The sequence below is a fragment of the Dichomitus squalens genome, assembly GCF_000275845.1.
Source record: "Dichomitus squalens LYAD-421 SS1 unplaced genomic scaffold DICSQscaffold_9, whole genome shotgun sequence".
In the NCBI taxonomy this organism is placed as follows: Eukaryota; Fungi; Basidiomycota; class Agaricomycetes; order Polyporales; family Polyporaceae; genus Dichomitus; species Dichomitus squalens.
The window spans coordinates 648104-671540 of record NW_006766891.1 but is presented as its reverse complement, the minus strand read 5'-3'; the positions used below and the strand labels follow the sequence as shown (position 1 = coordinate 671540).

General features: G+C 55.1%; 5 protein-coding genes across 5 annotated transcripts; 2 read left to right on the top strand and 3 right to left on the bottom strand.

Moving 5' to 3' along the window:
• Positions 1-401: 401 nt before the first annotated feature.
• Positions 402-7657, top strand: DICSQDRAFT_160966 (uncharacterized protein). The gene is made up of 13 exons (XM_007364648.1): positions 402-783; positions 847-974; positions 1027-1074; positions 1247-1368; positions 1799-1997; positions 2072-2152; positions 2208-2320; positions 2762-2912; positions 2964-3298; positions 3358-3431; positions 3487-5013; positions 5124-5414; positions 5820-7657. Exons 1-13 carry the CDS (start codon positions 630-632, stop codon positions 7439-7441), a joined length of 4845 nt encoding a protein of 1614 aa, XP_007364710.1. The 5' UTR covers positions 402-629; the 3' UTR covers positions 7442-7657.
• Positions 7658-7802: 145 nt separating this feature from the next.
• Positions 7803-8452, bottom strand: DICSQDRAFT_21041 (uncharacterized protein; the record flags this gene model as incomplete). Its single annotated transcript, XM_007364647.1, has 3 exons — positions 7803-8155; positions 8214-8266; positions 8328-8452. Coding segments are annotated over 3 exons (531 nt in total), but the record flags the coding sequence as incomplete, so codon positions are not given.
• Positions 8453-9238: 786 nt separating this feature from the next.
• DICSQDRAFT_84503 (agmatinase) lies at positions 9239-11423 on the bottom strand. Its single transcript, XM_007364646.1, has 15 exons — positions 11008-11423; positions 10822-10943; positions 10627-10769; positions 10510-10574; positions 10422-10447; positions 10342-10367; positions 10264-10287; positions 10131-10208; positions 9922-10078; positions 9823-9865; positions 9757-9765; positions 9667-9694; positions 9532-9604; positions 9456-9470; positions 9239-9398 (listed from the first exon to the last, which is right to left on the bottom strand). Exons 1-15 carry the CDS (start codon positions 11316-11318, stop codon positions 9319-9321), a joined length of 1200 nt encoding a protein of 399 aa, XP_007364708.1. The 5' UTR covers positions 11319-11423; the 3' UTR covers positions 9239-9318.
• Positions 11424-13788: 2365 nt separating this feature from the next.
• Positions 13789-16465, bottom strand: DICSQDRAFT_154467 (cytochrome P450 monooxygenase pc-2). The gene is made up of 14 exons (XM_007364645.1): positions 16145-16465; positions 16013-16083; positions 15918-15947; positions 15829-15865; positions 15708-15767; positions 15495-15643; positions 15047-15428; positions 14749-14986; positions 14680-14694; positions 14551-14622; positions 14433-14488; positions 14253-14368; positions 14007-14183; positions 13789-13937 (listed from the first exon to the last, which is right to left on the bottom strand). Exons 1-14 carry the CDS (start codon positions 16437-16439, stop codon positions 13896-13898), a joined length of 1740 nt encoding a protein of 579 aa, XP_007364707.1. The 5' UTR covers positions 16440-16465; the 3' UTR covers positions 13789-13895.
• Positions 16466-17229: 764 nt separating this feature from the next.
• DICSQDRAFT_154466 (uncharacterized protein) lies at positions 17230-22927 on the top strand. Its single transcript, XM_007364644.1, has 14 exons — positions 17230-17574; positions 17636-17968; positions 18023-18427; positions 18479-18734; positions 18786-19146; positions 19200-19871; positions 19921-20027; positions 20088-20200; positions 20278-20564; positions 20634-20768; positions 20828-21075; positions 21148-22323; positions 22382-22719; positions 22779-22927. The coding sequence occupies exons 1-12, from the start codon at positions 17279-17281 to the stop codon at positions 21391-21393; spliced, it is 3459 nt and encodes a 1152-aa protein (XP_007364706.1). The 5' UTR covers positions 17230-17278; the 3' UTR covers positions 21394-22323; positions 22382-22719; positions 22779-22927.
• The last annotated feature ends 510 nt before the right edge of the window (positions 22928-23437 follow it).

The window sequence follows — 23437 nt, the reverse complement described above, 5'->3', positions numbered from 1 at the left end:
GTCGGAGGAGGACGAGGCGCGTCCGCCCCCTGCACCTGCATGAGTCTTACCGTGCGGGTTGGAGAGGGTGTCGGGGCGAGGACGGGTGGAGGTGTTCAAAGCCATGTCGTCCTGTGTCTGCTTCGGGTGTCTCTTGAAGAGGGAGAAGAGGCCGTGGGGCATGGCAACCGTAGCAGCCCGCGCGCGTCTGTAGCGGGCGTCGATTGTGCGCCGTTTGCGAGCTGCGACGTCGGCAAGAGGACAAAGGACATGCGAACTGACTCGTCAGCCTGTACGCACTCGGGGGGCGTGGGGAGCAGCGGCACAGGGTGGCAGCAGCATGCGGCTGAGATGGGCGCTCGCGAAGGGGGGAGTATTCGAGAATGGCATTCAACTCTTTTAGGAGAGTCTGCTTTCCCTCCCCGAGTCACCTTCGCTCGTTTGGCTCCTGCTCTCTTTTGTGTCAACATCAGCGCCCACAGCCTCCGGAACGTTATTCACGCGCGATCTTGTGGACTAATCTGATACATCGTAACTAGTGGCGAGCCTCGGAGGTCTGCGCTTCACATCATCTGTGCAAGCTTGTTGAAATCCAATCGATTTCTCGACTTCTACGACCGCATTCTTTGGGTTGACCAGTGACGGGCGATATGGAGGACCCGGAGTTGGCGGCGATTCGTGCGGCAAGGCAGCAGCAAGGCGGCGCGCAGAGTGGGGAGGACGATGGTGCGAAGCAGGCAGCAGAGGAACAGATGCGCAGGGATCTGCTCGCGACGGTCCTGGAGCCTGCTGCACGAGAGCGACGTGAGTTCGCGCATCTTTGTGTTGAACGAGTCAAGAATTGACTTTCTGTCTGCGTGTGCTCAGTGGCCCGGATTGCTCTTGTGAGCTCGGACCGGGCGCGGCAGGTCGAGGCTCTGCTGTTGCGCATGGCACAGACTGGTCAGTTGAGGGGGAGGGTATCGGAGGAGCAGCTCATCGAGTTGCTTGATCAGGTATGCTTCGGTTGCTCTTAGTACGTCCGCAATAATATCACGTCTATGATAGCTCGACGGTGCGCAGTCGAAGGCTGCACCCTCGAAGGGCTCGATCGTGGTACGTGCATCCCGATCAGCCTATAGTGAGGTCGCCCGTTGACTTCATTCTCGCAGTTCCAGCGTAGGAAGGGGGGTTTTGACGACGATGACGATTGGTGATTCGAAGAAGCACAAACATCCATCTGTATCAGTACCCGCCCATCTTGCTCGCTATCTGTCGCAACTCGCAGCATTCGTTGCTTTCGCTCTGCTTGGATACTGCTTCCCTGACCGCCACAATGACTCCAGAAATTCTGCTTCGCGATACGATCCAACATCACCTCAACCTCGAGGCAAGCACCCACAGCGGGGCGTAAGGACCCGCGCTGGAACTAGTCGTCGACAATCGAGGCGTAACGGATCATGATATGTACACAGGTGCTTGCATGAAGCCAGTGCAAATACGTAACCTACAAACATGCAAGTGCACGAGTAGTTTGCTAGTCCGAGTAGGTTGACGTCAGTTAACATGGAAGGAATTGCGATGGTCATAAGATGACGCTGATCACGGATGTTGGAGAGTCAATCACGTAACCTCGCAATAGCCTTGAGATGCAGATGGTGGTCCTACATACGAAGTGCAGATCGGAACTTGCTGGTTGACAGTCCATGCGCAGAGGGGCTGTGCAGTTGGAATGAGTTATGGGCGTCCGCCAAGATCGGGTATTTGGTCGTGTTGTCTGCATGCCACAGCAAAACTCGGCAAGCGCCTGATTTGTCGCGTTCACTCACTCTCTCCGAAGCTCTGCCCGTCCTCGCTCGCCTTCATCTTTCTTCATCGCTGCCTACAACGCCGTCTCGCGCGCATACCAAATGGCTACTCGAATTCACACTAACTCGCCGCTGCCCGCCCCAGCGATGCACGCCACACATGGTCTCCCTCAATCAAAGTCGCACGTTCTCGCAGGCGTGCAAGACGCGTACTGGAGCGACGACGAGGCGGTGCGTATATCCCCCACGGCGCGACTTGTCTCTCTGTATGCAGTAGTATCTCATGTTTGTGGACGCTCGTGCAGGATGAAGCGGAGTGCCCGCTCTGTCTCGAGGAGATGGACATATCCGATCTCAACTTCAAGCCGTGCCCATGCGGTTACCAGGTGCGAGTCTTGGCCCTCCAAGCTCGCCCTCGCTAGCTGACACGGCAATGCGCAGGTTTGCCAGTTTTGCTGGCACCACATCAAGGAGAACCTCAACAGCCGTTGCCCTGCGTGCCGGAGGGAGTACACTGATGAGGCCGTTCAGTTCAAGCCGATCAACCCCGAGGAGTGAGTGTCTGGTTTGTGGCTCTGGTCCGAGTTTGTCTCTGTTCTACGCCTCTGGCGTGCTATACTCGCTGCGAATACCGAAGGAGCTCGCTTCCAGGTCGCGGACACGGCTGTCCATCGCCTATGGAGCACGCTAGTCTTCTTACTGTGGTGCCCCCATACCACCTCATACTCTGAACTGTCACCCTCTTCGGCATCGCCTCGGGTGGCCTTGTCTGACGTCTCCACTGAATTCGAAGCGAAGGGTTCGCCTTTATCCTTCGACAGTATGCATGAGTATATGCGGCCTCATTCGAACCCGAGCTATGAATTCCCGCCGTAGTCCCCCAACTCGTGGGCAGTCTTGCCGAATGCTCATCTACCATGATGTCTGGCCTTCTGACATTCATATGCTGTACCGAGTGTGTCCACGGGATGCTAACATGCTCTCTTTTTGCTTAGTCACAAGCGCTTGACCCAGCAGAAGAAACAGCGCGAACGCGAACGGAAGGAGCTCGATGCCCTTGGGCGCCGCCACCTTGCGAACGTACGCGTTGTGCAGCGCAATGTAGTGTACGTGGTCGGGCTGGGACCAAGGTTCGCCAAGGAAGAGGTACGCTCCTCAATTCCGTTGCGATGGGAGATCGGACTAACACTCGAGTAGCTCATACCTACCCTACGCTCGAACGAGTATTTCGGGCAGTATGGGAAGATCTCGAAGATTGTGATCACCAAGCGCACCCCACCAGGCGGACGCGCGCCTGTCGTAGGGCTGTATATCACATACCATCGCAGGGAGGATGCGGCTCGGGCGATCGCAGCCGTCGATGGGGCACCATCCCCGGGAGGAGGAGGGGAGATCATGCGGGCGAGCTATGGGACGACAAAGTACTGCATGTCCTTTTTGCGCGGAGTCACATGCCCCGATCACAGCTGCATGAACCTGCACGAGTGGGGGGATGAGAAGGATTGCTTCACTAAGGAGGATCTCACCACGTTGTACGTGACCTTTCATTTCACATGTCGTTCACCCCGAGTTTTTGCCGACACTGGGACAGGAAACACACTATGAAGGATACGGAGACGAGGAGAACGACGACCACGACGATCAAGAAGGGAGACGAGGCTGAGGGTGAGCATGCGTGTATGGCTTCGCCTCGCGTGCGGGTCTTAACGGTTCGGTTTAGGTCTTCCACGTGCGGCATCATGGGCCAACAAGAGCAGTACCTCTCTTGCCAGTACCGCACTGCACAATACCACCAACGCAGTCAATCAAGTTGCACGGAACGCGCGTCGTACAGGGACGACATCCCGACAACAACGGTCTGGCTCCACGACGGGCCCAGCACCAGCTATTGCGGAGATACGAAAGAAAGCCGCTGCGAAGGTGTCCTCGCAAGCTTCATCACGGCCCACGACCCCTGCGTCGCTACCAAATCGACCAGTCACACCCGCTGCCACAAAGGCCTCAAAGGCGAAGGAGACTGCTGTTGCTCCCCCACAACCTCCCCCACCACGTTCTCCCACGTCGTCTGTTGCCGTTGACTCCGACTCCGGTTCGGGGGCACCTGATGTCGCCTCACCGCAATCGCCGGCACCTCCGACGCGGGACGTTCCAGCAGTGCCTCCTGGTCTGCCAGCAGTTCCCCCCGGGCTTTCCCCCGTCGTGCCGCCCGGTCTCGTTGCGCCGCCCGGTCTCCCACCCCCGTCGTCGCGTGTTACTTCCGAGACCGCATCCCCGATCCCCATACAGCAATCGCAGTCCTCGTACCAAATGTCGTCGCAAGCTCAGGCGCTCATGGAGGATCTTCGCGCCCGCCGCGAGTCGAGCATCGCGACGGTTGTCCAGAGCCCGTTCCCCGATTTCGACCGGATGTTGCAGAGCTTGAACAACGATACCGGGTTTGGCGGATTCAGCTTCAATTTGGACCCGAAGCTCGCGGGGGACGTGCCAGAAGATGCGACGCTCGGGTTGCCCGACTTTGGCGCGGATGCTGACGCGAGCGTGCCGTTCAGCGGGGGTTTCTTTGATGTGTTCCCGACCTTGCGTCCGACAGGGCAGGCTGCGGCGAGTGCGGGTAGTCCGCTTATGCCTCCACCGGGGATACCGTTCGCGGCGCACGGGCAGAGAACGGTGCTTGACCCGCTAACAGGGAAGGGGACGCTGGAGCGACAGTCTACCGGCTCGAGCTATACGGGGTCGTTCAATCCGTTCGGTGGAGATGGAGCCGATGAGGCCCTTTCACGCAAGTATTCGCCTCTCGACGAGGAGCGGAAGGTGTCGAGGTTCGGCTTCGCGAGGGGCCGTCATGGGTCGGCCTCGTCATCGTTGCATGCGTCTTCGCCGCTCAACAACTCCGAGACCTTGTCTCATGTGGCCTACCATAACAACGTCGGGGACTTCCCGGGACATGGGTCGCAGTCGCCACAGTGGCCGCTCTCAGCGCGACACAACGACTATGCGAACCATCACTACCAGAGCAGCTCGGCGATGAGCTCGCCGCTTGCCCAGCATATGCAGGCTGCCCAGTCTCCTTTCATCAATAATCACACCGTCAACCACAACCACAACCATAATCAGCAGCAACAGCAACAGCTGCCGCAATTGAACCGGTTCCAGTCATACGACAACGGCGGGGTCAGTGAGCAGCAGCTGAGGGAACTGATCATGTCGAGTCGCGAGCGGATGAACGTGTCGAGGAACGGTCCGATGGGTAGGACACATCCTCTAGCTGTATATGTGTAATGTCTTGTTGACTTAGACAACCTTCTCTCCTCTTCTCTTCGTCCACCTATGGCACGCGACTTTTCTTCTGCGATACAGATCAGACAGCGTACAACCACAACCCAGGACAACCGTTCAACGACCCTGCTATCATGTCGGCGCGGCTGGCTTCTTCAAGTCTTGGTCAGGCCATTCCGAACGGTCGGTTTGCTGCACCTCCAGGTATAGGCATGGACGGGTTCGGATCGCATCCTATGGCCTTTGCAGCCCCGCCTGGGTTGTCCTTTCAGGAGGACGCAGTAGGAAGCCCTGGACTTGCGAACCAGCACGGTTATGGAGGGCCAGCAACGGCACATGTGGAGGTCTCACAGTCAGGAGGTTCAGCGCATGGTGAGTACTTGTCGCTTCGTCTCTCGCGGGGAGGGAGTCCCAGGTCAGAGTACCGAGCTGCCGTGCTTTCAGTGCGGAAACTGTATCATCGGCCTTGATCTTTGAACGATCGCCAACGGCCCGGTTCCCTCTATTCTTCCATTCCCACTTCTCGCATTCTCCACCGCTCTGCTGCTCGAGCCGTGTGTCGTCTATCTGTCCTTTCGGTAGGAGCTCCGCTGAAAGTACGTTGACGCTGACATACTCTTGTTCCTCTTGTTGGGTCTATCCTTCGTCCCCTCCTTTACGCTCCCTCGACCGTATACGCGTCCTCTCCTACCGTCGTTGTGTCTTCTCTATGCCCTCTCCTCTCGTTACGTCCCTCCTTCGTTTCGTGATGTCTTTGTTCGTCGCGATGGCGTGCAGCGTCAACGGTCCCTTCGCCCGTTCCTCCCGATTCTCCTGCTTTGTCCACCTCAGACTTCCCTGCGCTGGGCACGACCGCCGAGCAACTAGCTCCCGTCCCCTTCTCCGACAAATCGCAGACTAGCGGTGCAATCGCGACGCCGGCGGACGCCGACAGCGCCGCGCAAGAGAAGGCCGCGCGCAAGGCTGCCAAGAAGGCGGCTGCGGTGGAGCGTGCGGCGGAACGGGCGCGGATTGCTCAGGAGAAGGCAGCAGCGCGCGTAGCAGAAAAGGAGCGGCACGCTAAGGAGAAGGCCGCGGAGAAGGAGCGGCTAGCGGTAGAAAAGGCGGAGAAGGAGCAGGCGGCGAAGGAGAAGGCAGAAAGGGAGAAGGCAGACAAGGCAAAGGCGGCGAAGGAGAGGGCTGAGCGAGTGCAGGCAGAGAGGGAGAAGGCCGAGCGGCAGGCGGCCCAGAAAGCTGAGAGGGACAGGGAGGCAGAGGCGCAGAGGGCTGTTGCTGCCGCGGCCAAGGCTAGCAAGCAGGCGGCAGGCAAGGCTGCCAAGGCCACGACCCCGACTTCTGCGAGTGGTCCTGCTACTGTCGTGGACAAGGCGGGGCGCAAGGCTCAGGCTTCCAAGCAGGCGGCTGCTGCCACCCCGACTCCTGAGCCTGTTGTCCAGGCTCCTATCCTTGCAAGAATGCCGAAGAAGAACAAGCCCGTCACGAAGCCCATCAAGATCCCGAGGGAGGATAATGCTGCTGACGCCGCCTCTACACTGCCCTCTGCTGCCACCTCGGATGCGCCCCAATTTCCTGACAGTCGCGGGCCCGATAGTAGCTCGAACAATTCTCGCGCGCACTCCGTTGATCGGCCAACTCCCATTCAGCCTATGTCTGTCAAGGAGATGCTCGACGAGCTCAACACTCAGTTCCCGTGGCTCGGGATATCGAAGCACCCCTTCTTCGACATGACAAAGATCAACCCTGCGTCGAAGGTCCCTCTCGAGTACGGTCCCCTCGTGCATGCTCTCTCGGCTTTGTCGGTTGGAGGCGGCTCGTTCGCCAACAACATGCCCTCTGGTTCAATTGACAATGCCGTCTCTTCGTTCCAGCAGCTGCTTGAAACGTTGACACAGACCATTTCGGATCTTCTGCGTCTGCTTCCCCGTACGACTTGGGACGACAGCTCGTCGTTTGACGGTGTCCTGCGTGACATGCTCAAGGGCGACGACTTCCTCGACGATGGCGGAGACGATCAAAACAGCCAGGAAAAGGAGGATGAAGTCGCAGCACTGACCCTTGCGCTTGAACGCCGCGCACGCTGGATGGAGGTCCAGCTGTCAAAGCTCGAGGAACTCCATCGGGACATCAACAATGCTGCTGTGCGCGCTGTGCTCACGTTCAACGACAGCGGCTGGGACGTACACGGAACTCTGCCGAAGGTGGGCAAGACGCTCGAGCGGTTCGACAAGCTCAAGTTCGTGCCGCAGGAGGACAGAGAGATGACGGCGGACGAACTAGAGAAAAAGCTGGTGGTGGCGAAGGAGGCGGCGCAGTTTGTGGAGGCGGAGTTAAGGGAGGTAATGCGGAACTTGCAGGTGCTGAGGCCCACGGACGACTTGGCTCCAACGGACCAATATTGAGCAGTACGATGCGGCGTGGACCCAGAAGACAACGTTGTCCGTGTATGAACATACAGTACAATCGTGCATTCGATTAGTGCAAAGTAGTAAACAGCGTCATGCGCTTCTTTCTCGCCTGTGCATTGCTGTGACGAGAGGGTGGCAGCATCTCGGTATGTCATTCAATAGCTACAGCTTGTGTGCTGGCATGCTTTGATCAATCTCAGTAATACAGTGTTTGGACAGTGTCGATTGTATCGAGTTCGGCGATCTGATGAAGCTGATCGGACAGTTCAGCCGCCCTCGGCGTGGTTTCGAACCATTGTGCGTGGGCCTGTGAAAGGGCCACTTCAGTTACCTGAACCGTCATGATCCTCATGAGATAGCTTGCCTGATCACTTGGCCACCCCACGAGGAACATCATTGTGTGCTCATTCTCGACGACACGTCCCGACGTCGCTAGCACAGGAGATATCGGCGATTTGTCCGTGTTGGCTATGTCGACGAGTTTGTTCAGGACCGACTCAAGCTCTTCGATCGACCTTCCAGGATGCAGCGTGCATGTCGCGACTTCGAGCAAAGGAGCCTCAAGTGCCGCATAAGGTTCGACAGAAGTCTTTATGTGGACCATGGTGAGACGACTGAGGTCGAACATGACAGAAACTGCGTCGAGCACGGGCTGATACTCTGCTTTGTTGTTCATGAACTTCTGGTGGTGCTCTAGCGACTCCCAGACTGGACAAATACTGCGTGAGAAGCGCGTATACAGGCTCTAGGGGGTAGCACTACGGACCGTAAAAGCCGTAAGCGATGCTGCTGTCTTCGCTCTTGAGGCCATAATATGCCCTATGGAGGCTTTGTTTAGAATTTGTGTCGTATGAACAAATGAATATCTCTATCTGCTCACTTGATGGCACCGTCCTGCTTCAAGATACCATCATAGGCGGGTTTCACGAGTGCGGGGTCCGCAGGATTTGCTTGGAACGCCTCTGGAGTAGGACCGAAGACAAGTTCGACGATCGGCATGCTGAACGTGGACGGGATCCTGGTAGCCTTGTGGGAGAGAACTAGTGGGGGATAGATGGACGGCCTTAGAGGTCGTTGAGCCGGTCCTGCTGACTCCGGATCTCTCAGTGTAACCTGGATACTCCGACGTGAGAATGGTGAGTTGATCTCAAGGAGAACAACTGCCCTATTCGGCGGCCGTACATGAACTATATTGGGCATGACGCTGAAATGAGACGCTATAGGTAGACTTGGGAAGTATCGCTGGAAGAACGGGCAATACCCCTGATCATCAATTTGTATCAGTGTTGTGGTCTCTTCATGTTCATCCGAAGACTTAGCATTTACTAGTTTGAAAGGCGACGCCAATCCATGGCTACATGGATGTTGACCAATTGTATGTCCAATGTACGATATTGCCGTGCTTACAACCACTGGGCATCATCAGAGCCTCAAGGGGGTACCACCCTCAGTCCAAGTCGGATATACGGTATCTGCGGTGTCGACGCCGGTTACTCGTACGTGGGGCAGTCTTCCGATCGACTTAGAAGCTCTATGGCTTGGCGCGTAGGCTAGCTGGTGTTGACAAGGCTGTCTGTAGCAGTGGCCGAGTGCGCGGACCTTCTTTGGGGATGCCACAAAAATACCCACGCACTTGAAAGTCTAGTCAGCCGAACTGGTGAGGCCCGTGTGGACCGATTGTACTCGCTCAGGAGTAGTAGAGCCTATTTCCCATTCTTCCGTGCAAGGCTTCACCGTGTCCAAGCTACGGTACATCACTTGCAATGCTACCCGCAGGTTCCCTCGACGATGTGAACAGTGGATCATTAGTAGATGCAGGAGTGTTGGATTCTAATCAGCATAGCGACCAACTGTCACCTATACAGGGATGGTCAAGCAGTAAGAGGGGTCTTCGCCATCAAGGCGAGAATCTCCCATCCAATGTTAGCGGCTGCGATCGAGGTGATCTCATCTGAAGCATAGCCTTTAGCTCTTGAGTCTGTGGGACGCTCCATTCAAACAAACGCACCCTGCGTGTCGTAACCTTGACCACGACGGTTCTACTTAGCTCTGCAACGCGACTGACAGATGAAGAGTGAACCTACCTGGAGCGACTTCGACAATGTCTGCGCCGACGACCTTCAGGCCAGAAAGGCCCTGAAGTATCTTCTTGATCTCCTACCGGCATAAATGAATGAGAGACATGGTCTTTGCTAATTTGCGAAAGCTTATACTCATACCCTGGTCGTGAAACCTCCGATCTCAGGACTAACCACGCGCAACACTCATTAGAAAAGAGCTTTGCGGAAGTATCTCGGTGAGTTACTCACGTCCCCGTCCTATTCATGGCGATTTCGTCAGTCCGATATGGTCTCAGTGGAACGTTGAGCACTTACGCAGGGGCCACGCCCGGATCGAGTACGTCGATGTCGAGCGAAACTATCCCAGCCCCGGTTATCGCCTGTCTGAACATATTGAGACGGACTACAACGCACTGTACACGGGGTTGTCGCCAACAGTGGCCTTGATCTTCTCAACGATGCCGCGCCAGCCAATATCCTCAGCCTCCCACGCATGGGAGATAATGAAGTCGACAGCATAGTCGTCGTCGTAGTCTTGCCAGCTGTTGATTGCTCCGCGTATTCCGACGTGCTGCTACAAAGTGAGCTACCGAAGAGGACTCTCAGGACTGTACTGTACCCACAATGTTGGAGTGGTTGGGGGCAAGGAGACCTTCTTTGTGCGCGTACCAGAAATAGCTTCCGTGCGAGACAGGGATCTCCTGGGGACGGCAATCTGTCAGATGGGATCAGGGAAGGTGTCCGTCAGACACTTACTTCGTCCGGAAGCCATGGGCCGCCCTACAATGAACGATCAACCAATCGCTTGATGTTCGTTGAGGGCAACAGACTCACCACCAACTGCTTTGGCTTCCAAGTATCTGGAGCGAAGGGTCAGCCCAGAGAGTCCGTAGCAGACTCGAGTCTGCACTCACCGAGATGGCTGTCAAAGTGAATAACGCTGCAGCCATGGTCGGATAATCGTCAAGAATTATGCACATAAAGAGCAGTGTCTATACATACCTCACGGGCCCGTAGACCCCTGCAACGCCACGGAGGAGAGGAAGCGTGATGGTGTGATCGCCACCCTGACGTTGCATTAATATGACCCTAATCTCAACGAACAGTCGGCGAGCATACCAGGGTCAGAACACGAGGATGGAACTGCCCGTCCTTTGCGATGCTTTTCCCTTCATACGACCGTAGGCTGGTCTTAGATAGCAGAGCGGCATTTGCAAGCTCGAGTTGCCGAAGAGCGACCTTGTTGTCGGTCAAAACCATGGCTATGAACGAATCTGAGCATTTGATACGTATGCGAAGAGCCACGCAACTTACGGACGTCCCCACAATCAACGACATCGAGGTGGTCGGTGATGCGTATTTTGGCAGGGACGTTGATCCTATCGATTCCCAAACGACGAGCACCCTGCCGGATGCCGTTAGGGCCGAAGCGCGCACTGGAATGAAGGATTGCGTAGATCAGCTAACGGTCGCAGTACTAATCCAACGAAGGAAAGTCACCCAGGACGGAAGCTAGTAGCGGTGTCGAATGGCGCGCCCAAGACAGCAACGTCGTAACCCGTCTCGAAATCAGCGCCGAAGCATCTGAGGGGAGGAGCCCTCGCGAACGTAGTTAGACCGTTCCATGCCGAGCGCGCCCACGCTGCGTTCGACATATCGCCGCCATATGCGGCGAAGATCTCTGTGAAGTTCAGCGAGCCGAAAGTCTCCGCGTTCACGATCCCCACGGGGTACTGGATGTTGCCGAGTGCCTGAACGGACTGGCTGACGACAATGGCTACAACGCTGATACGAGATGATGAGAAGATCATGCTGTATCTTCAACAGCTTGTTCAGAGATGGTGAGGTCTTGCGCTCGGCGACTCAGCGGCCATTTCCAGGCGCGAGAGAGTACTCTTATATATGATCGTGCGAGGTACTCAAGTGCCAGTGGCCGAGATAACAAAGTGCGGCGTCGTCCGTTATCATACTCTTGTGCGACCCACATGCGGAGAAACGGGACCTGGCGTACCGGGCGGATTCCCAGGACGGGAGATAAGGGCCTGCGAGGCGACGAGATACTGCGCGTGAGTCAACTTCAGTACCATTAGATATAGATTGCTGCAGGTACAGTCTTACGAGTTGAATGATCGTCCAGGCTGATGTCGACGAGTAAATATGTTATTCCTTCGTGAGTGCCCTGCCGAGCTGGTCAATCTGGATCTGGAGATAAGTGAGAGTTTATCATGCATGCTATGCAATGCAAAGGCAGCTGGCCTCCGATAACAATCCCCCTATGTACTATGCGATTTATCGCAACTGAAGAGGTCCTCACGGCCCCACGCACCGGAGCCATGATTCCAATGCTCACGGTTCTGCGTGCGTTGTGCGCCCTGGTCACAATGCTTGATTCAGTTGGAGGACTTGTGTAGACAGGGCCCAGGGATTATCTGGATGGCTGCCACTCGCATACCGTGGCAGCCTTCAACATACCCATGGATCTGGGGTCCTATTTGATAGCCGCTCGGCGGATTAGTTAACAATATTGAGTTCTTGAGCGCCAGATTGGCGCTAAGGCTCCAACCATTTCATTTACTTACTGTGTATAAATGGTTGTTTTCGTTTACCTTTTAATTTATTTACCCATTTTCCCGTAAACGGTCATAAACCAGTTGTACACAGTAAATAAATGGTTGCTGGTACCACCATACTAGCAAGGCCAAAAACCAGGAGACGAGGTGTCAGAGGGCCATGTAGAGGGCAGGTCAAGGTCGTTGACCGTTGGTCGACTCCTGCCTTGCTTCTGCCTGGTCAATTGGCATCGACGGGGCCCGGCAGCTGACTTTCCTGTTCGGGAGCTTACCTCACCTTTCGGCGCTTATCTCACTGAGACGAAGCTTGGGAGTGAGCTTAATTCTCATCGGCCTCTCAGCGACAATCATTGGTAGCAAGAAGGGTTATAAGCATAAACTGCTATGGAATACTCCCAAAGAGCCCTATGGAGTGTTTCTTGAAGTGGTCTGCAACCTCACCTGTGGAACCATTTGTTTACCCTTTTTAAACTGTTTTCAAATGTTTATATACCCTTTCCATATATTTTATGATTTGGGGTAAACGTAAAGTAAATGGTTGGAGCCTTAACACGAAGTCAATGCCTCTGCTTCAACACAGTGTGCCCGCCTAGTAAGCTAGTCCACAGGCAATCTCTACGTGTACAGGTATGTCTCTTCAACCACATCCGTGTGGCTCAGTGGATGCTCGGAAAACGTTTAGTCTTGCAAGTCCAACCAGGCTGCACCTACGTACTAGGCCTGCCGAGTCTGCCCGCACTGGCAGGTTCAAAATCACGCGAGTGTCCTCGTCACGAAGACAAATAATAACTTATATAACTACGCATGAAGGTGCGGTAGTAGCGTGTACCATCTTGTAGAGTACTCGGTTCTTCATCCGCCCGAATCAGCATTGCTCGACGTACACAATGCCGATCGCACTCCCACACCCAGTATGTACACAGCACTGTGGCTCACAGCTGACCAACCTCCTTCTAGCAGGGCGGTCGATGATCTTGTCATCACGCATACCTGGGCTCCTAGAACGGCAGCACAAGCACATACTTCATAGGCCCGAATCCCTAGTCGACCGACCTGAGAGGCAGCTTTTGTGCTTCTGGATGCGCCCCAGTTTTGGACCCGATGGAGGTCCCGCACTGAAACCTTCCCTCGCCATCTCACTCACCTGCATGCAATTCGTGGGAACGGAGTTCCGCTACGACCACATCGACGCCAATGCGTAACACGACCTTGTTAGGATATGCTCCAACGGTCTTCACAACTTTCAACGTTTAGACGCGTACACTCATCCGGTAGCTAATTCACCCATCTCTGCGTTCCCAGCCTTGTTTATCCTCGAGTCACCGTCGCTTTGGTACGAAATCAAGGTCTGGCCAGTCTACCGCGCGCGTCTGGTGTACCCCTCAGTCGGGCCACAGGTGAAGGCGGCCTTGAAAGACCTAGCCGGCTTGTGCGCCGTAAGCGTCGTCCTTAGTCCGCCACTGGGAGGGCATCGCAGCGGAAGAGTTTATCCGGGCTGATACGTGCGTCCTGACAAGTCGCGGCAATAGGATCCCCAGTACTCGGATTGGAGATGGGCTAGAACGCGCAGTCAAGAGAATATCGTGACGATATGATCAAGAGTATAAAGACGAACAATTCTCCTCAAGAGTTGATGTGACGATCTTTGTCATGCTCTATTTAACTGGTGACACATTGCGCCCGCTGATCGATTACTGTCAACGTCGCATGGCTGCTAGTCAGTCACCGTTCACTTGCAATGTTACACAGGATTCATCTCGTTCATGCTCCGAGGTAAACGAATGTATGTCAATGATTGTAGAGTATAGTAGTATACCATCACTCATTTGTCGCCTCCGTCATCTTGACCCAGAGCCCACCCTGAAGTCAGCCGAAAACCATCAGCATCGCCCGAGATGAAAGTCCACGGAGAGGAAGACAGACACATACCTTAGCGTACCCAGTCAAATGGAAGCCCATCCAAACCCTATCAGTGCCATCCGAACCAGGTGAATTGGTGTACCCGGGGGGAGTCATGGATTCCGGAGCGACCTCTGGCACGAATTCGATAGCAGAGAACTGCTGCAGTAAACGCACGAGCATGAACGATACTTCGTTGTAGGCGAACTGTTTGCAGGTCGCAGCAGTTGTGAATTCTCAGAGACAGAAGAGAAGACAGTGGAGAAAAGCCCGTACCTGCTGGCCGAGACAGATACGCGGACCGGCGTTGAATGGCAGGAAGATGAACGGATTAGGCGTGAGGTACTTCTGCACGCGTTCGTCGAGGAACCGGTTGGGGTCAAACTTCAATGCTAAAGAGATTTAGATAGCTAGTCAGGACGAGCATCGGACGCCTGGCAAAAGATGCAGTATCACCGTCCGGGCCCCATAGATCCTTCCTGCGGTGCATTAGGAAGACAGAGTAAATGCACCTAAAGTGACGGATAGCGTTAGTTTCAGAATGTGGTCAACATGCTTTAGTAGTGCTGCTCACGTCGTACCGGCGGGCACGAAGACGGGTTCCCGAGTAGTGGTGGAGGGGAAGACCGTATCCCGGGCGGCCGACCTGAACCCAAAGATGTGAACTATCCGCGTAACAGAGTTAGTACGAAGCCAGACTCACCTACTGTTCATAGGACTGAAAATGCGGAACATGAGTCATGACGGGGGACACATAGGAGAGCGTACTCACACCGGAGGATACAACCGCAAAGTCTCATTTATGACAGCACGCAGGTATTTCATATTGCGGATGTCCTCATACGACGGCCTGCGCGAAGGTCCTACAATGCTGAGAATTTCCTGTCGGAGGCGGAAGAGGATATCCGGATGCTCCGCCAGACGATAAACGGCGAACGTTAGGGTAGATGCCGTAGTGTCACGTCCGGCCAACAGGATGTTGAGGATCTCGTCGTGAAGGATATCACGATCTACACGGTCCAGGACCGTCATCCGTATGCAAGATTTAGAACGACAGGGTGAACACTGACCATCGGTGACCTTCAATAGCGAGCTCAGGAGGGTATCCTCCTCTGAAACCTCCTTCGTGTCCACGATATCTGCAGTTGCCTTCTCCGCCTTCGTCCGCAATGCATCCTCGAGGATCGGGTTAATGAACTTGTCAATGGCGGCCTTGTATGGGATGACCCTGTCCTTCCAGAACTCGGTCAAGCCCCACACATCCTGGAAACGGCCGCGGCGGGCAGATGCCATCTGAGCCTCATAGAACGCAGCAGCGAACCCATCTTCCTCAGGCTGAGAGTGTCGGACATCGGCGGTAGGCGGATAGGGGAGGCCCTTTGACAGCGAGCGGACGTCCTTACCGAACAGAAACTCTGTTGCTGAGTCAAGAGTGAAGCGGGAAATCAAGTCCTGTCGGTGTCATATGAGGAAGTACTGAAGAGCTGGCAGGCGCAAAGTAGTTGGGATTGTGCATACCTGCCAGTCGATGGCGTATCCCTCCCGCATGCGCGCCTTCACCTGCGTGAGAGCGTCGGTCGCGTGCCTGTCAAAATTCTCGAAATGACTGATCCTGTCTTTGCTGAAGAACGGCCTCGTCATGGAGCGATGAAATTTCCACAGCTCATCTGGGACCTGTCCATCAGCGTTTGCGACATATATTTGCACAGGGCGAAGCGGTGGTTTGCTTACTGTCAGCATTGAAGACCCCTACTCCAAGGAGACTTTGCATTTGATCGCGGAACAGTTCGCCTAAGACCCCACATGAGTTGCCGCTGTGTCGCAAGAGTAGTGGTCCGTGCCATGTACTTACCTTTTTCGAAACTATCGAAATCTGTAGCCAAAATTGCCTGTATGTTGCGCACTTAGCATGAAGCAGAGGTGATTGAATATCGGTTCAACCTTGATATGTTCAGGTTCCGACGTGAAGAGCTGCGATGAGACGGACAACATATACGTCAGAGAAAACCTGGGATATAATGGATTGGGAGGCTCACCCTTTCGACGGAGTAAAGCTCGAGCATGAACGAATGCCCCCATATCTCGCAAAGTCTGAAGAGGAAATCACCTTATAGCTTGAAGTCAGGGGTGCATGCGTGCACGATTGAAACCCCTGAGGAAGAACGTACGAGGGTAACCCTCCTCTCCTGTGAACTTGATGTCCTTTGTAAGCTTCGCAAGCGGTAACACGATCGCCCCGCGTGCGGCAGCCGCTCTCTTGATGGAAACGTCCCTCCATGCTCGGTATCCGAACCAGAAGAAGGGGAAGGAGAGTAAATAGGCGAGGACAATCGCGAGAGTCGGCAAGCGCACACCCCCAAGTCCCTGTACAAGCACAGCTCCCAAGAACACAGATGTGGGCGGTAAAACAAGGTAGTGCATGTGCCGGAGCAAGAACCTCGGACCTGGAGGTAGTGTCGGCATGCTGGACTCGCAGGACGACGAGTGGCTGTAGAAGGCTTGTACCCCTTTCGAGGCTTCGCGCATCTTTATGTTGATGCTCTTCGGCAATGCAGTACGTATGCTGTAGCCGGGCAACCTCTCTGACTGACAACGTATTACGAGATCGACATCAGCTGGTAGGCGAGCCGTGTCCGGGAGATATCGCTGTCGCAACAGCGACGCAATCGGAGATATCACCATCTCGGTCTGCTGCGACCGGTGCAAAAGCACAGTGTGCGGGCAGCGTTGATGTTCTGGGACTGTGGGACAGGGACATGAGTGTTCTGTCGTCACTCGCTTTACTGAAATTGCAGAAGCAGACTGGTTGACTCCAACGACCTATATCCTTGCGTGAACAAATGGACCCAGACTATAGACTTGAGCAGTGGACAAGAATGGATGATTGCGAGTGTATGTGAATCTCAGATGGTGCCTAGCGTGATGCTGATGGATAAGTACGTACACGAAAGCACCACCAGCAAATACAGTTAGGCATACGCATACTTGCCTGTGTCGCGTCACACTGCAAGGACGGTGCAGATGTAATTCCCACATAACAGAAGAGGCTATAGAGCTTCGACAATGCTGATGAGAATCGTACAAACGTCGTTCAACGTGATGGTGGGGAATGAGAGGGTTCGGCGCTACTACCATAAGTAAACAGGCTTATTAAAGTACTTAACAAGCGCTTATTCGTATGCACTGCATATATAGCTTGTCTCCCAGCGTTCGTTTGACCTTCATCCTGGGTTTCCTCTACGAGCAACCTGCGGACATACATCTTGCACCCCGATGATTGCTGGTGGTGCATGCTGAGTTGAATGTCGACAACGTATCACCAGATCCCCTCGCTTGCCTACCAGAGGGATATATCACCGCAACCGATCACTGCACTATCGTTTGACCCCGTCTCGGATATCCTCTGGTCTGGCACGAACTCTGGGCATGTCTGTGCAAATTACACACCTCGCGGGCTGAGAGGGGTCCATTATCCCGTAGGAGGTCACCTCGCAGTGAAGAAGATTCTTGCGACCGATTCGAACATCATCGCGTCGGGTCTTGCAAGCGAAGGTATCGGAGCGTGGGGCAAGGGAGGGATCAATAGTTGGTACTTCAAGTAACGTGTTCAAATTTTTGTGTCTGTATGCTTCGCAGCTAGAGCTCAAGCGTTGCGTCAGGGCCGGTGGTCATATAACCACATTCTCTAACAAAGCGTCGAACGCGTCCACGATCGCGGTTTCCACCGCTTCCTCGGAGTTGATCCTATTGAACACTCAGACGGGTTCGGTGTTGCGAAGGTCCCCGTCCTCATCCATCCTTACTCACCTGCACTTCACCGCGTCCCAAACGTACTTTGTTTCTGGGGATGCAGATGGTTGGATCCGACTGCATGATCCCCGAGATGCAACTATTCGCTCTTATGGTTCCAGCCCTGTCAAAGCCCACCTCAGCGGAATCCAGGGCATTGAGACAACCTCTACTCTCTTATATACCATCGGTTTAGGTCTTCGGTGAGTATGTTCCCGGACCGTTTCTTCACACCGCCTCATACTTTCACTCGGCAGGCAGGGGAGGCCTTATCCCGACCATCTGGTGAAAGTCTATGACTTGAGAAACCTCAAGGCGCTCCCACCCATCCCTTTCTCCAGCGGCCCCTCATTCATCACGCGGTTGCCAAACCGCCCCTCAACGCTCGCCATAACCTCTAGCCAGGGTCTTGTCCAGATCGTGGATACAAGCAACCCTACCGCGAACGAGTTCTATCAGTTAGACACGCCATCATATATCACATCCGTTGCGGTTTCCCCCACAGCTGTGTACATGGCGTTCGGGGACTCGGACGGAGCTATACACTTGTTATCCGCTGCGGAGGAGGAAGCGATGGTTCCATTCAATGGCTTCGACGGCAAGGCTATTGATTGGCCCGACAGTCCCGAGCCTCTTCCAGAGATCCAGTGGACTGACAGAACGTACGTACGGCTCGCTTGAGCCTCGCCCTTCTGCTCACGATCATCGCGCAGTCCGCTGAACACGATTGGGTTACCGTACTACGACAACCTCCTTCTCTCGTCCTGGACGAATGACTTCGTGCCTACGAACATGTACTTCCCGCCAGCGCCGAAGATCCCAGCACAGATCCTGAGTTCTATCAAGGTCAACGACTCAATAGCATACGCCTCTTTGCCCAAAGAATTGAGGGGTAGGCGGAACGTCGTCGCAACTGCGCCTCGGAAGACCGGTGGCAGGTTCAGGAGTGGCAAGGCACGCTACAACGACGTATGTTCTATGAATCATTCCGGGTAGTCAAACGCTGACAATGTGGTGCAGTCCGAACCTGTCACTCCCACGTACGAGTATAATCCGGACATCATCCCAAAGGCGTATCGGAAAGTCGAGATCGAGTACTCTAAGTTTGGTGTCGAAGACTTCGACTTCGGCTTCTACAACCGAACGCCGTTCAGCGGACTGGAGACACACATCCTGAACTCGTACACGAACCCCTTGGTGCAAGTAATGCATTATACACTGCCCATTCGGCGATTGGCCAAGTCGCACATTACGACGGATTGCCCTCGCGAGCATTGTCTACTCTGCGAGCTAGGTTTTGTCACGCGAATGCTTGAAGACGCGCGCGGTACGAACTGCCAGTCGAGCAATTTCTGCAAGACTGTTGGCGTTTTGGCTCAAAGTGAGTCCACTCGCTAAGAGTTGATATGTCCACTCGTCTGATGACCAACACAGTGAACAATGCGATCGAGCTCATCGACTACGGCAAGGAGAGCGCAGAGCTGAGCTACGCTCACATGATACAACTGTTCCACCGCTTCCTCATTGACCACCTCAGCTCGGAAGGCAACTCGTTCCCGCACAACCCCAGCCTCCTCCCCAACTCTGGGCCCGCCGACCTCCTTTCACCCGCCCCTGCCCCTATCACGCAACTCCTCGGGATCGACGCTAAGAACATCATCGTCTGCACCTCTTGCCACGCCGTACGGGAAAAGGAAAACATGACACACCTGATTGACATGACATATCCCGTGCGGAAGCCCCCCAACAACGACCCCGCGCAGGAAACAGACTTTGCGTCGATCGTTCGGAACTCGTTGCTGAGGCAGACGATGCACAAGGCGACGTGCCAAATGTGCAAACATTTCGCGACGTTCGAGAGTCGACGGTCGATTAGGACCCGCGACTTGCCCCCGCTGCTGGCGATCAACGCGGCGGTGCACAACGAGGAGACGCACAAGTTCTGGAGGGACCAGAGGAAGCAGACTTTCTTGAGGCCGCGAATCGAGCTGAGGGGCCAAATTGAGGGCATGGACGATCCAGAGACTGTTGTCTACGAGCTGAGAGCTATGGTTGCTCAGGTCGTCGCGAAGGACGCCAACTCGCATTTGGTCGCAATCGTGAAAGGTGTGCTTGATTACCCGTGTTATGCTACATGTCTGACAGTGGTCGACAGTGCCCGAAGCTGAGGAGTCCGATCCTGAACCATGGTTCATCTTTAACGACTTCATGGTGCAAAATATCACCGAGGAAGAGGCGCTGAGCATTCCGTCCAGTTGGAAGGCGAGTTAGGACATGTCCGATCGAGATGGCGACACGAAACTGATGTGCTCGATGGTCTAGGTTCCTACCGTTCTATACCTAGAGCGTGTTGATGTACATCAACGCCTCGATTTCAGCGAACTCCCGGATAAGATGGACCCTTCAATCTTATGTCGGGACACTAACATTGCAATGTGAGGCGCACCCACCGATTCGCTCAGCGCCCCACCTTCGCGGCTTGTACTCACCGTTGTACTATTGTGTCCTCCAGGAACCGCGACCCTCGCCTGATAAGGCATGAGCCTCTGCGATTCGAGGAGCTCCCCACGCCCGGCACTCTCATTGCTATTGACGCGGAGTTCGTTTCCATGCAGCAAGAAGAAACAGAGTATCGCTCAGACGGCACCAAGAAGGTTATCCGTCCCGCGAGGCTATCCCTCGCGCGCGTGTCCGTATTGCGGGGAGACGGGCCGAAAGAGGGCGTGCCCTTCATTGACGATCACATTCATACGAGCGAGATCATCGTGGACTATCTAACAGAATTCTCTGGGATCAAGTGTAAGTCGCCTTGTCGATAGTGGCGGTCTAAGCTGATCTGGGTGGCGTTCACTAATGGCTGGCCCGCAGTTGGTGATCTGGACCCCAGCTTGACTGGGTATACGCTGACGCCGCTCAAGGTGGTGTATAAGAAACTCCGCTTGCTAGTCGACAGTGGATGCATTTTCATTGGGCATGGGCTGTCGAAAGATTTCCGAATTATTAGTGCGTGTCTTGGAGCGGCTTCGCTCCCAACAGCAATTTACATTCCTCGCGTTCCGCAGACATTTTCGTGCCACCTGATCAAGTCATCGACACAGTCGACCTGTACTACTTGGAGCACCGCCAACGACGACTGTCGCTGCGCTTCCTCACCTGGTTTGTTCTAAAGGAAAATATCCAGACGGACACCCACGACTCGATCGAGGATGCACTCTCGGCACTCAAGCTTTACAAGGTTCACCTGCAGCTCGAGGCCGACGGCACATTCGACAAGAAGCTCGAAGAGCTTTACCGTGAGGGCCGTCAATACGTATGTCTCCATTCGATGATTCCCATGATTATCTCGTGCACGGTTTGACCCCTTTTCGTCCTGCGTTTCTAGAACTTCAAGCCGCCCGTGCCCCCAGGAACCCAGCAGACGTCCTCGCCCGCGCCACCGTCTGGACCTGCTACACCTACCCCAATGCCGCACATGGGCATGGGCCGTGGTGCGTTCCTACCTCAGCAACAGTTCGGTGGGTTAGGAGGTGGCCGTTACCCACTCAATGCGGTAGCGACGCCGCCGTTCTTCCCAACCCCTGGGCACACTCGCAACTATAACACAAATCAGAACTGGCGTAACAGGTGATTCCCAGTGGAATGTACGACCCGAGCGAAGAGAAGAACTGTAGCATTTGATTTCTCAGCCTGTCTTGTATCCTGTTTTTACCAGTTGTATTCGTCGCTTTTGGCAATGTTTTCGAGATGCAAGCTCACGGATCAGCACTTGTTGTTTCTCCTTGCGATTGTTTCAATCTTTCGAGGGGGAGGTTGGTGTGCAGGTGTGCAGCAGAGGAAGCAAGGTATGTATTAGTTTATGACCTACGACTACTTTTTGACGACGCCCTCTTCTTCGCGGCCTTGACCTCCTTGTCGAACCGCGTGCGTTTCCTCTGCTTGGGCCCATCATCACCCAAGTCTTCGAATGAGTCGTCACGCGACCTCGCTCTTGACCGCGCGAGCACGCCCTCCTTCTTACCGCGCTGCCGCAGTTCCTCGTATCCATCCCCAACTACGCCCTGCCTGCTCCTCCCGACCGACTTGAGAATGTCCCCAAACTCGTCTTCCAGCCCGACACCCGGGACACGCCTCCGGTTTCCCGACGCCATACCCGTCCCGCCCAACGCGATATCCGCCTCGTCCAAGTCCCTCCGCCTCGCGTCCTTCTTCTTCATGACCAGGCGCGTGAAGTTCTCCTCCTCGAACTCGGTCATGCGCTTCAGCTCGCGCGCGCGCGCAGAGCTCAGCACGGGCGTGGAGCCCAAGCCGGACGTCGACTCGACGTATGGCTTCGACGGGTCGAGGTGCACGAGGTGCGCGAGGGCGGACGGGACGGGCGCGCGTCTGTCCTTGGCCTTGTCCTTAGACTTGCGTGGCTCGATGTAGGGCATGGGCGCAAGCTTGGGCGGGCGGTAAATCCCATCGCGCGAGGTTGCGGGAGCGCCCTCGTCCTCGTCGTCGGGCTCGGAGCCTGCCGCGTCCATGAGGGCTTGGGGGTTCGGGCGAAAAGCGAGGGGGTCTAGGAGGATGGCCGAGTGAGTACCGGATGGGTGGATGGGGAAGGGAGAAGGACGTACCATTGACGATGTTCTTGTCTGCGGAAGCACCCTCCTCTGCAATGCGGACGAGCTTGTCGATCTGGTACTTCATTCGACCCTCTAGCACCTTCACCTTCTCGAGCACCACGCGTGCCTCGATAGCAGCGTCGACGCGGTCTCCAGCACCGTCGCCGCGGGCTGGACGGTCCTTCGCGCTGAATGGGGCTTGTGGGGCAGAGCGTTCCGCGAGCGAATGGCCGATCGCACGGCGGGCGGTGATGAGGCTGAGGGACTGGAGGTAGGAGAGCATCATGTGGTGCTTGAGCGAAAGCAGGGAGATGCCTTCTCGGGTGTCGAGCTCGGACGTCGTGCCTTGCCTGTGTAGCATAGTCCGTACAGTCAGGAAAAGCAGAGACACATCTGTGCATGGACGTACTTTTCTTTCAGAGACTTTACGATGTCCCGGGCGGAGGACATGCTGACCCTCATCTGGTCGAGCATGTCACAGAACGCCTGAACATCGTCGTCGCTAGGCGGCGCTGTAGCGTCTTGTACTTCTGGAGTTGCCATAGTGGTCGACGAGCGTAAATGTATGGATGGAGAGGGATCTGAGGAGAAAGCAGGGAGCAGGGAGAAGGATTTGTTAGCAATTTTTCCGAGTGCGGGGGTGATAATTTCCATTTTGGTCAGTTAACGGTTTTCTAAGCCGCCGCTCGTAATGTTATAGAGCGTATTGCATGTCGCTCATAGTTATCAGAGCCCAGTGCGTTTCATCCTCCTACTCTATCATACAACACGCCCCACTTACCGATGATATACTCAACGATCCCTCACAAGCACAGGAGGTAGGAGAAGAGTGATGGGGGCATGTTTGGAGTGCCTCAAGCCGTAAGTGCTTCTATATCCTCTGGTGTCAGCTGAGGTTCGTTTCACACGAGCACGCGACCCCCCGGCAGCTTGTCGTGTGAGATCTCAGCAGCTTTACGTATAGCTGGTACAGGCAGAGGAAGTCTACTTACTTTATTGTCGATAGGGACGAGAGCTCGGATGACAGTGAGGTGGCCTACATGTAGCGCAGCAGGTGAGTGGTTTGTT

Coding starts and splice junctions, on each gene's coding strand:
- DICSQDRAFT_160966 (XM_007364648.1), top strand. CDS start 630: ATGGAGGACCCGGAGTTGGCGGCGATTCGTGCGGCAAGGCAGCAGCAA. Junction 784..846: donor GCCTGCTGCACGAGAGCGAC/GTGAGTTCGCGC, acceptor GCGTGTGCTCAG/TGGCCCGGATTGCTCTTGTG. Junction 2,321..2,761: donor AAGCCGATCAACCCCGAGGA/GTGAGTGTCTGG, acceptor CTTTTTGCTTAG/TCACAAGCGCTTGACCCAGC.
- DICSQDRAFT_84503 (XM_007364646.1), bottom strand. CDS start 11,318: ATGATCTTCTCATCATCTCGTATCAGCGTTGTAGCCATTGTCGTCAGC. Junction 10,770..10,821: donor CGTTGATTGTGGGGACGTCC/GTAAGTTGCGTG, acceptor ATTCGTTCATAG/CCATGGTTTTGACCGACAAC. Junction 10,209..10,263: donor GCCCATGGCTTCCGGACGAA/GTAAGTGTCTGA, acceptor TGCCGTCCCCAG/GAGATCCCTGTCTCGCACGG.
- DICSQDRAFT_154467 (XM_007364645.1), bottom strand. CDS start 16,439: ATGCCGACACTACCTCCAGGTCCGAGGTTCTTGCTCCGGCACATGCAC. Junction 15,948..16,012: donor AGCTTTACTCCGTCGAAAGG/GTGAGCCTCCCA, acceptor GTCTCATCGCAG/CTCTTCACGTCGGAACCTGA. Junction 15,768..15,828: donor TTTCGATAGTTTCGAAAAAG/GTAAGTACATGG, acceptor GTGGGGTCTTAG/GCGAACTGTTCCGCGATCAA.
- DICSQDRAFT_154466 (XM_007364644.1), top strand. CDS start 17,279: ATGTCGACAACGTATCACCAGATCCCCTCGCTTGCCTACCAGAGGGAT. Junction 18,735..18,785: donor GCAAGGCACGCTACAACGAC/GTATGTTCTATG, acceptor AATGTGGTGCAG/TCCGAACCTGTCACTCCCAC. Junction 20,028..20,087: donor GCATTCCGTCCAGTTGGAAG/GCGAGTTAGGAC, acceptor TCGATGGTCTAG/GTTCCTACCGTTCTATACCT.